The sequence below is a fragment of the Ceratotherium simum genome, chromosome 21 (assembly GCF_057802395.1).
Source record: "Ceratotherium simum simum isolate JZ-2026a chromosome 21, ASM5780239v1, whole genome shotgun sequence".
NCBI lineage: Eukaryota > Metazoa > Chordata > Mammalia > Perissodactyla > Rhinocerotidae > Ceratotherium > Ceratotherium simum.
The window spans coordinates 31,293,945-31,307,066 of record NC_141920.1 but is presented as its reverse complement, the minus strand read 5'-3'; the positions used below and the strand labels follow the sequence as shown (position 1 = coordinate 31,307,066).

Here is a 13,122-nt window from a genome sequence, read left to right as displayed (position 1 = left end):
AAGCGCAAGGAGTTCAGGTGCTCCACAGAATGCTGGGGTATGAGTAATGGCATTTGTTATCACGCCTGTGCTATGGCCACGGCATTTCTGCCTCTCCAGGTCCTGGTGCAGAAAGCCAGAGAGTTAGGATCATTTGTTGACCACAGAGAGTGTGTGACAGTGCTACTAGCCTTGGGGCAAGATTGCATAGTGTTTTAAAAGCAGGTGGTTGTGCTCTGTCATAGTTGAGCCAGTTATAATATTTAGCAAGGATATTTGCCAAAATTCGTTTGCACCTGCTTAGCAAAGCGCCTTGTTAGAAAAATAATCTTATATTGTATTGAGTTATCCAGCAAGATTCAGTATATTCTGAGGTCTCTACACAAGAATAAAGGACGCAGCCAGGGATTTCTGGAGCCTTGTTAGTCACTCTTTTGAGAGCTTAGATTTCAGACTTTCTTAGCTCCTGAGAGAAATGTAGTTTGAATTAGAAGATGGTTTTCTGTGGCAGGAAAATTCAATAGGAGCAGAGAATTTAAATAGGAATCTCCTCTGGTATGTGTTAAGCATGTCAACACTTTGGGGCTCAGGTCAGTTTTGTGGGGCTTGAAGTAACTACTTGGGGGCTCTCTTAAGGAAAAATAACACAAAATGGGTAGGGCTTTTCTCAGGGCCTTGGAAGGGGGCTTGGGCAGGTGAGGGTTCCTGAAGCTTAAGTGTTATTAGTGTCTTGGTACATCTACCTCTACTTGAGACTGTGATGAGCTTGAAATTATCTGTTCCCATCCCCTGAAGACATCTAAAAAGCTCTTCAGCATGCGTTATCTTGATTGATCTTCATATCCTGAGCCCCATAGAAGGTATAAACTTGCCTTCGGTTATAGTGCAAGTTAATGGTAGCATCTGGAGGGTAGTCCAGGTCTTCTGATTTCAGTCCAGGGATGGCCTAGCGAACTACATATGGATAAGAAGAATAGTACTTCCTTTACTTTAAAATGCTTCCAGCTCTGGAACTTTTTCCCTTCCTCAGTTAGTGACTTCTGCTATCACGAGACTTGTTGTTACACAGCTTCCTATTCGTTCACATCCTTCATGTGCCCTTCTCTGCCCCACCCTGCTGACCTTGGTCAGGCAGGCTGCCCAGTACCTAATCTTCAGGAGCCTGCTTTAGAATTTTACCACATATGCCTATATCTCTAAACAATGTCTTATTTTTGAATGTAAGACAGATAGAACGTACTCTATTCTTCTGGGACTTGCTTTTTTTGCTCAATATTCTGTTTCTAAGATTCGTCCAGATTGTTATGTGTAGCCATATAGTTCATAGGATTCCTTTATGTGAAAATGTACTATTTATCCTTTTGACTCTTGAGGGACATTTGGGTTGTTTATAGTTTTTTGCTATTGCAGACAGTACTGTCTTGAGCATTCTTGTACCTGTTTCCTGGTGTACCTGGCACCAGGAAGATGCCTTACAACATATCTTTCTTGCTGTGTGTAAAAACATAATTGCCATCTGTTGTCTCAGTCCCCTGATTTTCCTGTTACATTCTGGCTAGTTGCCCCAACCAGCATTGAGATCTCTGGCTAGTTGGTATGTTGGCCTTCCCTGAATGTGTGCTGCTTTGGTTGCTATCGTTTTTGACAGCCCTAGGTATAGAATTTTCTGTGCTTTGCCCCAAATTAAGTCAGCCCCTCCTGCAGGCCTGCCCCTCTCCTTCATAAGACTTCTGCACCACAGAGCTGGAGGGGAGGTCACGTGAATAGCCCCAGATTTCCTCTGTGCTTACGAAGCTTCAGTAGAATTTCTCAAATAAATGCTTGTCAGTTTTGTTGTAAAACTTCGGTCCATTTCCAGAGTCCTTAAATAGTTGTCTTTGACAATTAGTCCAGTTTCGTTGCTGCTTTGTGGGGAGAGCCCTCACAGCCCTTTCAGAAGTCCCAGGGCCGGCCCCGTGGCTTGGTGGTTAAGTGCGCGCGCTCCGATGCTGGTGGCCCGGGTTCGGATCCCGGGCGCGCACCGAGGCACCACTGCTCCGTCCATCCTGAAGCCGAGTCCCACATACAGCAACTAGAAGGATGTGCAGCTATGACATACAACTATCTACTGGGGCTTTGGGGGGAAAAAATAAATAAATAGAAGTCCCAGCCTTCAGGACTTTAGAAAGATATTTCACTTGGTAAAGAATTCTAGGTTACAGTTTCTTTTTTTCTGTACTTTAAAGATGTTGTTCTACTCCCCTGTCTTCTCACTTGCAATATTTCTGAGCAGAAATCTACTGCCTTCCTTATCTTTGTTCTTTTGTATGTAAGTTTTTTTTCACTCCAGCTGCTTTTAAGATTTTCTTTCTTTTTATTTCATTTATGTATGCATGTATGTATGTATGTATGTATTTTTGTGAGGAAGATCAGCCCTGAGCTAACATCCATGCCAATCCTCTTCTGTTTGATGAGGAAGACTGGCCCTGAGCTAACATCCGTGCCCATCTTCCTCCACTTTATGTGGGATGCCGCCAAAGCGTGGCCTGACGAGCTGAGCATCCATGCACTCCGAACCCAGGCCACCAGCAGCAGTGCACGCACACTTAACTGCTACACCATGGGGCCGGCCCCGATTTTCTTTCTTTTTATCACGGATTTTAAGCAATTTGATTTTTATGTGACCTCGTGTGGGTTTTCTTCATGTTGCTTGTGCTTGGGATTCATTTAGCTTGGACTGATAAATTTATAGTTTTCTCAAATTTGGAAATTTTTTGGTCATTATTTCTTTAGTTTTTTTCCTCCCCTTCAGGGACTCCAATTATATATATTTGGCTGCCTGAAGTTGTCCCACAGCTCCCTGATGCTCTGTACAATTATTTTCAGTCTTCTTTCTCTTTGTGTTTTATTTTGCATAGTTTCTATTTCCATATATTCTAATTTACTAACCTTTTCTTCTGTATTGTTGTTGTGAGTTTGTTAAATTAACATTTGTTAAGTGGAGCACAGGGTGTTAGATGGTGAGCCAAGTTCAACAAAAGCCACAAAAGAAATTGAAATAGAGAAGTTTATTACAGGTCCTGAAGGAAGTACATGGCATGCCTCGAGGGGCCACACAGGGAGGCAGGGGCAGGGTGAGGCAGAGAGAGGGCAGGACCCAGGGCACATACCCTTATTAGGGTCCATGAGTGGAGTGCTTTGGGGTTCTCAGGATGCCGAGGCAGCAGTACCGTGGAGTAGCTTAGCTAAAGACTGAAGTGTGGTGAAACTATACAGAATTCAGGATGTTGGTTCCCTTTGGGTGGAAGAGAGAAGGCCAATGAGGAAGGACATTCGGGAGGCTTCAAAGGTACTGGTAATGCTTGATTTCTTAGGCTGAGTGGTAAGTGTACAGGCATCGGGGTTTTGTTGTTTTTATTTTGGTTTTTTCTTTAAAAAGTATGTGTATATTTCACATACTCTCACACATGCGGGATGAAGATTATCCAGCTATTGCATCATAATATTTCCCCAGGAGTGATAAATGTTCCCTCTTCACACAGACGGGACCATTGGAGGATTTTTATTTGTACAGCCAGTGTCTGAAGGAGGAAAAGTCACATTCTTCATTGACACTTGGTGACTTGTTTTGCCCTGAGGACTTGTCCTTCTCCAGTTGACCTCCTGGGGATGCAGAGGTCAATCAAAGACAAAACCATGCTGCAGTCCTCTGCTGCTTGGGTAGTGAGGGAGAACTTCCTCTTACCTTGGGTTTTCAGACTCTCAGAATGGAGAAGGAATGACAGCCCATCCAGTAAGGGCACCCAGGATGAGACAAGGAGCCAGGGAGATCTCATCAGGAGTTGGCTACCCAAGTCACTGAGAAACCCCTGCAAAGGCATGCCCCTTCTGACCATAGTCTGACAGTCATGAGTCCAGAGCAGATACTGGAAGTGTTATCACTTCAAGTGGCTTAAGATCTAAGAGACCAGGGCACTGGCACTGGGCCACCCAGTGAATCACGTCAGTGTGCTCTGAGAATAATGACAGAGTTACTGCTCCCAGAGCCAGGCTGAGGGGCAGCTATGGCCCAGGACAGTCTCTCTGCACCAATACTAACATCAACTCCTGTTTACTGAGTCCCTGCCCTGGGCCAGGCCCCATGGTGAGTGCTTTTCCAGTACTGCTTTGTGAATTTCTGTCTTCCTCTTTTCCATTTTGTTTTGAGGCTTCAGAGTCTAGAGGGAGAGGAAGTGCTGGCGATGACCTCTGTGATCTGCCTCTTTCCCCATCTTCCCAGTGACTACTTAGAATATGCCAACTCTCGGATCTGTGCTCTTTTCTGGAAGCTTTGGAAGGATTTTGAAGTTTGTCCGGGAGGCCTTTTAGTGGTACTAGACTTACTTCTGGGAAGCTTCATATTAGGGGTACACAGGTGGAGGATGAGCCCAGGACCTGGAATAGTGTGGATATGGAGCTGTTTCTACCTCCTGCCACCTGTTGACCCCTCTTTTCTTTGTAAAGAGTAGGTAGAGTCATCTTGTGGCCAGAATTAATGAGGTTGTGGTGTTAGGAGAGTGTTGAAAGTCTTGGCTAGGCTCCCCTGGGGGAGTTGGTGGAAGGAGTTGGGAGACAGCAGGAGAAGGGCTGCTGGACAGCGCTGTGGGCTTGTTGAGGTTGAGGAAGCAGAGAAGGCACATTGTCAGATTAGCCACACGTGGGCTTTGGAGAGAGCAAAAGTGAAGGATAACGGGGTGAGAGAACCAAAGGAGCCCAGCGTGGTACAGTGCCTTGGCATCAGACAAACCTATGTTTTACACCTGGCTCTACTACCAAGTAGTTCTGTGACTTTTGGGGAAATCTCTAAGCTTGAGTTTCCCGATCAGTCCTATAAGAAGGATAATATTACCTCTTACAATTGTTGTGAAGATGGAAAACTGTAATGTATATAACATGCTTGGTGCTTAGTAAATACTGAGTAAAATCTAGTCCTGTGCCTTTCCCTGACGAAAGAGAGATTAAAAGTATGCCCTGTCCCAGGGGATCTGCCCTGGATGTGAATGAGAGGAAAGTCAGAAATTTCTGAGCACTAGGGGAAAATGGGGGGACTGAAGGCTTTGAAGGCTCAGAGACATCAGAGTATGAGGTTTGAGGAGTGAGATAGCTAAAAGGATGATGGGATGCTATAGTCAGAGAGCAGGTTCTGGAGCTGAAGATTTTAGAGGTTAAGACAGTCTGGGTGCTGCTTTACTGCTGTGGAGTTAGGATTGAGGAGCAGAGAGGCCAGAACATGGCATGGGCCATCCCCCTGATCTTTCAGAAGGAATAAGAGTGTTGGCTTTGCAAGAGAAGACTGTGAGCACATTCAGAAGCTGTTTGAAGTATTGTGGTATATAATTAGGAAGGCAGTATATGTGAGCATTGAAGGAAAGGAGGGGCTTGTGTTCCTAAGGGAATGAAAGTATTGTGCCAGTATGGAAGAGAATGGTCTGGGAAAAGCAGTGAGGAATCTTGGCGTTTGTACAGGATGAGGCTGGGACATGAGTAGCTACTACTCAGGAGGGCCGTAGGGCAAGGCTGTGTGCAAGGGAGGCCAGGGATTACTTGTTAGAGGTTAGGAGCCTTACAGGACTCTAACCTAGATGCCTTGAACTGGGCTGGCTGGTCGCTGGCTGGTGCTGTCCCAGGTGGTATGGTTGGCATTAGTTCCCTCTGACTAATCATCTAGTTCTTCCATTGATATTCAAGCCGCAGACCTTCATCTTATACCTAAAAACTGCCTCCACCTGCCCTACTTCTCCCTGCCCTCCATTAATATGCACACACAAGCACACACACTGACTAGGCCTCTCTCTGCCTTCTAAAACCCCACCTCCTCAGGGAGCCTTCAAAACCTGAAGTCTCCAAAATTCCATACCTTGGCCTTTGTTGTTCTTGTCATCACAATCTTCAGAGCTTTGGGGTTACCTTTCTAGAGCTACAGCTCAAGGAATCAGTTCCTCTTCTTTGTCTCCTGTCCTCTGCCTTAGCAATAAGATATTAATGGCAATATTCTGAAGCCTGTGCCTTGAGCTCCTGGAACTACTTTCTCTCTTCTCTATATATGAAAACAGGAAAAGAAAGGCTGTTACAAGAACAGAAAAGATCCAGCTTGGACCAGCTCCAGAGAGCCACTTCACCCAGGGGTCTTGTGGGTTCTCTGGGTGCTTTCTTTGGATCTCCTAAGCCAGCCCAGGCCCAGCCTTAACCCTTGTTATCTTAGCTGTCCATCTTTACTATGGTCTGCTCCTAGGGCCCATACTGAGCTGTTCTGTATGACTTTGGCCACCCAGGAAACAGCAGCTCTCCTTAGACTTGAATCCTTTTCCTGAGGAACCCACATTCAGTGTCCACGTCCCACTCTTCTTGCTTTTGTGAACCACAGAACAGCAGGCCTCCAGTGTCTGTAGAACCCACTTATTGCCTAACTCAGATGTTCTTTTGCTGGGAACAGTCCTTCAGCTGAGACTCTTGTGCTCCTCCTTGGACCTTAAGTGAGGGATGTGGTCTCTTTAGAGCTGAGCCAGCTTCTGCCAAAATAGGAGAAAGGAGCATCTATAAACTCAGTAATGGAGCAGACATAGCCAAAGCCTTTATTAGTGTGTTTCCCTGGAAGACACCCATAAGTGAATGTAAATTTTGCCTCTTGCCATCAGCTAATAACTTACTCATTTGTTTTTTCTAATTCTTAAGTAAAGACTGTGTCTGATGCCTCATTTCTCTCTGAGGCTCTAGGAAGGTGCACTGGCTTCCCCAGAGCACAGGGCTCAGCATAAAAATCATGTAACTTAAGTGCTACAGATACTGGTCTCTAGTTACCACTCTGGCATGCCCTGGTACCTGCAAGAAGGACATTGGGATCTGGCCCCCAGGGTCCAGCCCTCCAGCTCTGACCAGCTGTCTTTTCCTTCCAGGGAAAGTGCATTTCTTCTCTAGTGGCCTTCTGTTTTCTCACCGTCATCATGGAAGTATCATCATTTCCAAGGATCACATGAATTCTGTTGTGTTCTATGATGGGGTAGGTGTTTTACCAGTACATGGCTTTGGTGTTCCGAAAGGTGCTCACACTTCTGAGGGGAAAACCAAATAACTCCGTATCCCCCCTCTACCACTGCTCGGCAGGATGTCAGGAGGCAGCACTGCCCTTGAGGCAGGAAGGCAGGGAGGTCATGGGGAAGCCTGTTCACTCTCAGGAATCTTGTGAGCCTCGTCAACCTCACTGCTCTGTAAAGGGCTTAGTTAGAAAGGGCTTCTGGGTCAGGAGGGCCAGCAACTACCCATGCCCAATTAACTCATCCCAAAGAGAACCAGAAAGTAGGTTGAAGAAGGCCTCCAATGGCCCATGACAATTGGCCTCCTGCCCAGGGACATAAAGGCTCACCCACTTAAGAACTGGAAAGAAGCTGCTTCCTGTGACACTGATAGGGCTCCACTTACCCCTTAGCATGGGAAAGAATTATAAGTGAGCGACAGAGGGAGAGAAATGGCTAACTTTCCCATGAGGGCTTAGCTTCACTCAGACTTAATCTCTAGCTCCATGGAAGTTCCACCCCCAGAACCATCCTTTAACTTCACTAGTCTGCATCAACCCGTCCCCTTCCTTGGGAGGAAGAGGGTAGCTATGAGTTTCCCCTAGTGTGTACCCCAAGCCAAGGCATAGCTCGTCTCTCAGTGTGACACCAGAGCAGGGGGCAGGCCCACCACTCTGCCTGGTCTCAGCCTCAAAACCAACCTGTCTGGGAGCCAGCCAGGACAGAGACTAGGTGTGAGGTGGTTTAGTCAGATGGCTCAGAAAACAAATTCTGTAAGCAATTCAAAAAGAATTCTGTCTTTCTTCTACATAGAACCTATTGCCTTAAAGGCTGTCCAAAAATTCAGGCAAAGGAACAAGACAGAATGGATGGCCCTATTAGATGACAGCTTTGATATTAGGTAAAAGAGTCTTCCAACACCAGGGAAGAAAGGATGAATCATTCAAGTGCTGAGATAAGTTAGCTAATTTCTAGGGAGAATGAATTGTTACCTTATATCAAAAATAAAAATAAATAAACATCTTTTTTTTTGTGAGGAAGATCAGCCCTGAGCGTTAGCTAATCCTCCTCTTTTTGCTGAGGAAGACCGGCTCTGAGCTAACATCTATTGCCAATCCTCCTCCTTTTTTTTTCCCCAAAGCCCCAGTAGATAGTTGTATGTCATAGTTGCACATCTTTCTAGTTGCTGTATGTGGGACGCGGCCTCAGCATGGCCAGACAAGCGGTGCATCGGTGCGCACCCGGGATCTGAACCCGGGCCGCCAGTAACGGAGTGCATGCACTTAACTGCTAAGCCACGGGGCTGTCCCAAAAATAAACTTCTGATAGATTAAAATTAAACATTTTTAAATTTTACAAGTAGAAAGAACAATATAAAAATGAATATTAAACTTCTAGGGACAGGGAAGACTTTCTAAGCTTAGAAATGATACAAGAAATTCTAAAAGAAAGTTTTGTCAAATTTGACCACCTAAGGATTTCTAAAATTTTTGCTGATAATTTAATTTATTGAAGTATACTTTAAATACAATTAATTGTATCCATTTAAAGTTTTGACAGATGCATACACTCATGAAACCACCATCACAAGCAAGATACAGAAGACTTTCGTCACCCCCAAAAAGTTTTCTAATGCTCTTTTGCAGTTCATCTTTCCTTCCACTTTTGGCTTCAGGCAACCACTGATTAGCTTTCTGTCATTGTAGATTAGTTTGGATTTTCTAAAATGTTGTACAAATGGACATCATACATTCTGTACCCTTTTGAGTCTGGCATCTTTCACTCAGCATAATGATTTTTAGATTCATCCATGTTGTGTGTATCAGTAGTCTTATTGTTTTATTGCTGAGTAGTATTCCATTGTATGGATATAGCATAAAATTTATCAGACTAATAATTTAAAACCCTAAAAAAGTATCTCAAAAAAGAGAATTAAAAAGCAAAAATAATAAACTGAGAAAAACATTTTTGGTGATGAAAACAAATGAGTTAATATTTCTTTACTGTGAAGAGCTCTATCTTTATTAACATGAAAGCACAGAGTCCCAGGTCAGGAGTGTAAGAGGACATGAGGTTAGTTAACACATATATGGAAGCACATCAGAAACAGCCTCATGCTACCATGTATAACAGTAAATTAGCAAAGAGCAAATTAGTTGGCAGAGGAGAAATGGAATAAGTAATATGAATGTCCAGCCATAGGGGTGGCCTTAGAGGGGAGTGGGATGAAGTCTTTGAAAATATTTACAGATTGTTTGTAACAACATGATAGATGCTAATGGTAAATTAAGTTTTAGAAGCAAGATATAGAACTATAGAAATAAATATGGTTTCCCACTGCCTAAAAAAGGCAAATCAATGAATGATAGGAAAAAGACTAGAAGCAAAAGTACTAAAATGTTAGCTGTAGTTGGGTTTAGGTAATGGGACTTTGGATTAATTTTTTAACCTTTCTTTATTCTGTTTTTATATCTTTTTCAAATTTTTTATTAATGAACATATTACTTTTATAATGAAAAATTAAATGTTAAAAAAACCTTTTCCCCTAGGATCAGGGACACGACAAGGATGCTCACTTTGCCACTTCTTTTAACATAGTGTTGAAAGTTCTAGCCAGAGCAATTAGGCAAGAAAAAGAAGTAAAAGGCATCTAAATTGGAAAGAAAGAAGTAAAGTTACCTCTGTGCACAGATGACATGATCTTATATGCAGAAAACCCTAAAGATTCCACAAAAAAAGTGTGGATTTAATAAACAAAGAATTAGTATACGAATTCACCAAAGTTGCGGGATACAAAATCAACACAGAAAAATCAGTTACATTTCTATACCCTAGCAATGAACATTCCAAAAAAGATGTTAGGAAAACAATTCCATTTACAATAGCATCAAAAAGAATAAGATACTTAGGAATAAATTTAACCAAGAAGGTGAAAAAATTGTACAGTGAAAACTACAAAGCTTTGCTGAAAGAAATTAAAGAAGACCTAAATAAATGGTAAGACATCCCATGTTCATGGGTTGGAAGACTTAATATCATTAAGACAACTATGCTATCCAAAGCGATACACAGATTCAATGCAATTCCTGTCAATAACCCAATGGCATTCTTTGCAGAAATAGAGAAACTCATCCTGAAATTCATATGGAATCTCAGAGGACCCCCAAATAGCCAAAATAATCTTGAAAAGGAACAGAGTTGGAGGGCTCACGCTTCCTAATTTCAAAACTTACTACAAAGCTACAGTAATCAAACAACAGTGTGGTAGTGGCATAAGATCACACATATAGACCAATGGAATAGAATAGAGAGCCCAGAAATAAACCCTCACATATATGGTCAAATGACTTTTGACAAGGGTGCCAACACCATTCAGTGAGGAAAGAACAGTCTTCATGGGCCGGCCCCGTGGCTTAGCGGTTAAGTGCGCGCGCTCCGCTACTGGCGGCCCGGGTTTGGATCCCGGGCGCGCACCGACGCACCGCTTCTCCAGCCATGCTGAGGCTGAGTCCCACATGCAGCAACTAGAAAGATGTGCAACTATGACATACAACTATCTACTGGGGCTTTGGGGGAAAAAAAAAGGAGGAGGATTGGCAATAGATGTTAGCTCAGAGCCAGTCTTCCTCAGCATAAAAAAAAAAAAAGGATTAGCATGGATGTTAGCTCAGGGCTGATCTTCCTCAAAAAAAAAAAAAAAACAACAGTCTTCAACAAATGGTCCTGGAAAAACTAGATATCCACACGCAAATGAATGAAGTTAAACCCTTACCTTACGCAATATATAAAAAATTAACTCAAAATGGAGCATAGGACTAAATGTAAGAGCCAAAACTAGGGGGAGTTTGGAAGATCGCAGAGTAGGAGGATCCTGAACTTGCTTCCTCCTATGGACACAACAAACCTACGACTACCTGTGGAACAGTTTCCTCTGAGAGAGATCTGAAAACTGAATAAAAAGAACTTCTACAACAAGGGACAACACAGGGATGGAAGAGGCAGAGATGCAGCCCCTCTGAGGAAAAAATCACACTCTAGCTGTGGCACTTCACAGCCGGGAGTGATCTCAAAGATACAGAGATTTTCCCAGAGGAATGGGGGATTTGAGCTCCACATTAGGCATCCCAGCCCTTGGATCCAGCACATGAGAGACGAGATCCCATAAGGCCTGGCTTTGCTGGCTTTGCAAACCAATGAGGAATACACCCAGGAAAACTATAGAACTTAGGGAAAGTAAAACCTACTCATAAAGGGCCCATGCATACTCACTTGACCTGGAAATCAGCACAAAAACACAAGATAGAAAAGTGCATAGTCCATTGGTAAAAGAAACTCACTAAGCTCAGAGTGCATCCCAAAGAGGCAGAAGGTGGCTGCACCCACGCCTTAGGGACTGAGACACTGGTGGCAGCCATTATTATGACCTAGTTCAGTCGTGCTGATAAAGATGCTGGCAGGCACAATTGGAATCCTTCCTCTAGTCTGTTAGTGCAGGGGTCTGCCCCACACACTAGAGCACCTGAGGCAATCAAGTGTAGCCAGGCAGTAGGCAGCCTGCCCCAGGGACTGGCCCTGCCCACCAGCAAGCCCTGGCGGACTTCTGAGCCCACAGCGGACTTGTGCTGCTGGCCATCACAAACAACCATGCAAACAGCCACCCAGGGGATCTGCCCCATCTACTAACACCTGAAACGGTTGTGCAGTGCCACACCTGGGGCCTGCCCCACCCATCAGCATTCCTGAGGCAGCTGTGCACTTCAGGGCAGCAAACCAGTTCTTGCCGGAGGCCTGCCCCACCCAGAAGCGAGCTGACAATAGCCACATGCTGGGCAGCTAGCCTCACCTCAAGCCTGCCCTGCCCACCAACACAGAGACAGCAGAGCACCACAGGGAGCTGCACTGTGGGCCTACAGCAATTATGTGCCCCCAGACTTCACAACCAGTCAGACTGGGGGCCTGACTCACTTACTGGCAAAGCTACAGTAGTTATGAGCTACTAGCCTCACAGCCAGCTCTAACAGGGGCTTGCCCCACCCGGTAAAGTGCCTGTAGCAGCAGCACGCGACTGAGCCTCACAACCAGCCAGCCCAGGGGTCAGCCTAGCCTGCCCATGCATCTGCAGCAATAGCAACCTTGCCACAACAGAAGGGCACACGTGGCGCACACAGGGGCCGCCCCTGGAGAATTTGGTATGAGTGACGAGAGGGGAGCACACTGCTGGGCCCCATAAGGCATCTCTTACATAAGGCCACATTTCTACGATTGGGAGATGTAGCTTATCTACCTAATATATAGAAATAAGCACAGAGAAGTAGACAAAATGAGGAGACAAAGGAATATGTTCTAAGTAAAGGAAGGAAAAATCCCCAGAAAAAGAACTAAATGAAACAGAGATAAACAATCCACCTGATAAAGCGTACAAACTGATAGCCATAAGGATGCTCACTGATCTGGGGAGAAGAATAGATGAACACAGTGAGAACTTCATGAAAGAATTAGAAAATATGAAAAAGAACCAATCAGAGCTGAAGAACACAATAATGGAAATGAAAAATTCACTAGAGGCAATCAGCTGCAGAGTGGATGACACAGAAGAATGGATCAGCAATGTGGATGACAGAGTAGAAGAAATCACCCAAGCTAAAAAGAAACAAGAATTAAAAAGAACAAGGACCATCTAAAGGACCTCTGGGACAACATCAAGCTTACGAACATCCACATTATAGGTGTCCCAGAAGGAGAAGAGAGAGGTAAATGGATAGAGAACTTATTTGAAGAAATAATAGCTGAAAACTTCCCTAACCTGGGAAAGGAGACAGACATCCAGGTACAGGAAGCACAGAGAGCACTAAACAAGATGAACCCAAAGAGGCCCACACCAAGGCACGTCGTAATTAAAATGTCAAGAATTAAAGATAAAAAGAGAATCCTAAAGTCTGCAATAGAAAAGCAACAAGTTACATACAAAGGAAACCTGAGGCTATCGGCTGACTTTTCAGCAGAAATCTTGCAGGCTAGAAGGGAGTGGCACAATATACTCAAAAGTGCTGAAAGGAAAAAACCTACAACCAGGAATACTCTACCCAGCAAGGTTATCACTCCAAGTGGAAAGAAA

General features: G+C 44.2%; 1 protein-coding gene across 2 annotated transcripts in view; it reads left to right on the top strand.

Annotated features, from left to right (window-relative positions):
• DNAAF9 (dynein axonemal assembly factor 9) overlaps nucleotides 1-13,122 on the top strand; it is a 143,458-nt gene that overhangs the window by 79,994 nt on the left and 50,342 nt on the right. For both annotated transcript variants that reach the window (XM_087445541.1, XM_004433804.3), the window contains exon 21: nucleotides 6,891-6,994. In XM_087445541.1, coding sequence (XP_087301667.1) covers nucleotides 6,891-6,994 — 104 coding nt within the window. The remainder of the gene's footprint in view (nucleotides 1-6,890; nucleotides 6,995-13,122) is intronic.